This window comes from Mus pahari, chromosome 19 (genome assembly GCF_900095145.1).
Source record: "Mus pahari chromosome 19, PAHARI_EIJ_v1.1, whole genome shotgun sequence".
NCBI classification, from domain to species: domain Eukaryota; kingdom Metazoa; phylum Chordata; class Mammalia; order Rodentia; family Muridae; genus Mus; species Mus pahari.
Genome location: NC_034608.1, coordinates 19,696,714 through 19,698,964, shown reverse-complemented (window position 1 = coordinate 19,698,964; position 2,251 = coordinate 19,696,714). Strand labels below are relative to the sequence as shown.

At 51.2% G+C, this 2,251-nt stretch overlaps 1 protein-coding gene across 1 annotated transcript in view; it reads right to left on the bottom strand.

Annotated features, from left to right (window-relative positions):
• LOC110336906 (zinc finger protein 235-like) overlaps positions 1-2,251 on the bottom strand; it is an 8,766-nt gene that overhangs the window by 1,335 nt on the left and 5,180 nt on the right. The window contains 4 exon segments of the mRNA XM_029532056.1: positions 56-205; positions 208-277; positions 279-486; positions 488-884. Of these exon segments, the coding sequence (XP_029387916.1) occupies positions 56-205; positions 208-277; positions 279-486; positions 488-884 (825 nt within the window).

Sequence of the window (2,251 nt, the reverse complement as noted above, 5' to 3'; positions counted from 1 at the left end):
AAGCCCTTCCCACAGCGGTCACAGTGGGAGGGCTTCTCCCTTGTGTGCATCCTCTGGTGAATCTGGAGATGTGAGCTCTGACTAAAGCCTTTTCCACAGCTACTGCAGTGGGAGGGCTTCTCCCTTGTGTGCACTCTCTGGGGAGTCTGAAGATCTGAGTTCTTGCTGAAACCCGTGCCACACTTGTGACATGAGTATTGCTTTTTCCTGCATGAACACTTTGTTGAATGGGGACACTAGAGCTATGCCTTGTGTCCTCATGTGTACTACACACAGGGGGACTTTTTCCCTACTAGGACAGGCTGATAAAGTTCATGATTGGGTCTGTCAATGAAGGCTTCTTGGCCCTTGCTGCATTGGTAGTCCTTCCTTTCTGGGTAAACACGATGCTGGATGCCAGGTAACACAGGAAAGATAACTTTACCACAGCCACCACTGCTGTGGGCTGTGTCTCTTTTATGCAGTGCATTGTTATGGTGGGAAATGCGACAGCATGTCAACACCCGGAAGCAACTGCTGGGGCTCCGTTTTCACCAGAGTCTTCGAACACTGCTTCAGATGCTTCCGTTTCTTGCTAAGGTGTGTCTTACCCCAAGAACTCTGAGCCCTCCCAGACAGAAATTCCTGATTTTCAATAATGCTGGAATGGCTGTTGGTGAGACCCTCCAGACAGCTGGCATCCTCGAAGGCCTGGGGAAGCTGCTCTGCTCCCCAGTGGCAGGAGGAGTGGCATCGCTCCAGGAGGTGAGGAATTACGGCTTCTGGAGCTCCGGCCAGTTTGTTGGCACCATGGCTTGTCACTTGCCAGCATGGAAGCCGTCCCAGTGAAAGAAACCTCAGTCCTGTTGTGTGAAGATTATTCATCTTGCCTGGACTCTGGCCTCCTGAAATAATAGAGATTAGAAGGTGATATCGGCAAGAATGGGGACATCAAAGGTCCTCGTCCTCACTGCTCTCTGGAAACATCAACTAGAGAGCAGCATCAAAGGTGATTGTCTGAGAGCCCCGAGGGACAAGATCTACAAGGAGAGCGTCCATTCAAAAGAAGGCCGAGCTCAGAAGTGAAGGTTCAAGTCACCTTCAACCTCTGCTGAGCACCTGACTCGCAGAGCCTGTGTGTAGCCGTGCAGAAGGATAATGGGAAGGAAGCGCTAACTCTGTGGGAACAGGCGTGGTGCTGCTCAGACACCAGCGGAGGCAGGTGCAGAATGGAGAGAGCGAGGGCGAGACACATGAAAGGCAGGGTCTGTGAGGACTCCCGAGCAGATGAATGCAGAGAGAGAGAGAGAGAGAGAGACAGAGACAGAGACAGAGACAGAGAGAGACACAGGAGGGTGTACACAGCACTCTACCAGGAAGAGAATTCTGGGCAGAGAGAAGTTAAGCCCTAACAGCTAAGACACAAGACAGAAGCAGGAAAACAAACAAACAAACACAACGGAAACAGGCAGAGCTGGAGTGTGAGGGCAGAGCTGGAGTGTGAGGGCAGAGCTGGAGTGTGAGGCCCTGGGAGGGTGAGGTTCAAGTCAGGCACGGGATGGATGAAGCCTGTCACCCGAATTCTTGGGAAGCCGAGGCAGGATGATCACCAATTTAGGGCAAGCCCGGGCTACATAGCAAGACCTCGCCAGAAAACAAAAAAACTGAAAACAAGGTTTTACTGAGTGAAATGGGAGGCCAACAGTGTGAGGCAGGTCGAAGCATGATGGTACTTTTCAGCCCGAGGATGGCAGGGAGGAAGCACAGACAAAGAGCAGAACCCATCTTGGGGCATCTGGAGGTGGCACTTATCTGTCTGGGTCAAGGACACAAGAAAGGGGCTATGGAAACTCCCTGCCGCTAAGGAAAGCCACTGAGGTCAGGCATGCTGGGGGAGGGGGTGTCTCTGAGAGGCCATTGTGTAAAGCTGTGGAGGTGAAACCTGGATTGCCTGGGAGAGCCCAAGAGGTCAGACATGGGATGCCTGCTGAGGAGAGCTACTAACAGGGGGTGGAAACCAGCTTCCCGCCCCCGCCCCCCCCCCCACCAATGAATGTGTTACAGTCCACAGCACTGAAAGGAGCTGTAGATCTCAAGGACACTTTGATGTCAGATGTGAGGATGCAGAGTTTAGAGTTTGCTATCATGTTTTTGTTTTTTAAGATTTTATTTTATATTCAATGCAATCCCCATCAAAATTCCAACCCAATTCTTCACAGAGTTAGAAAGGGCGATTTGCAAATTCATCTGGAATAATAAAAAACCTAGGATA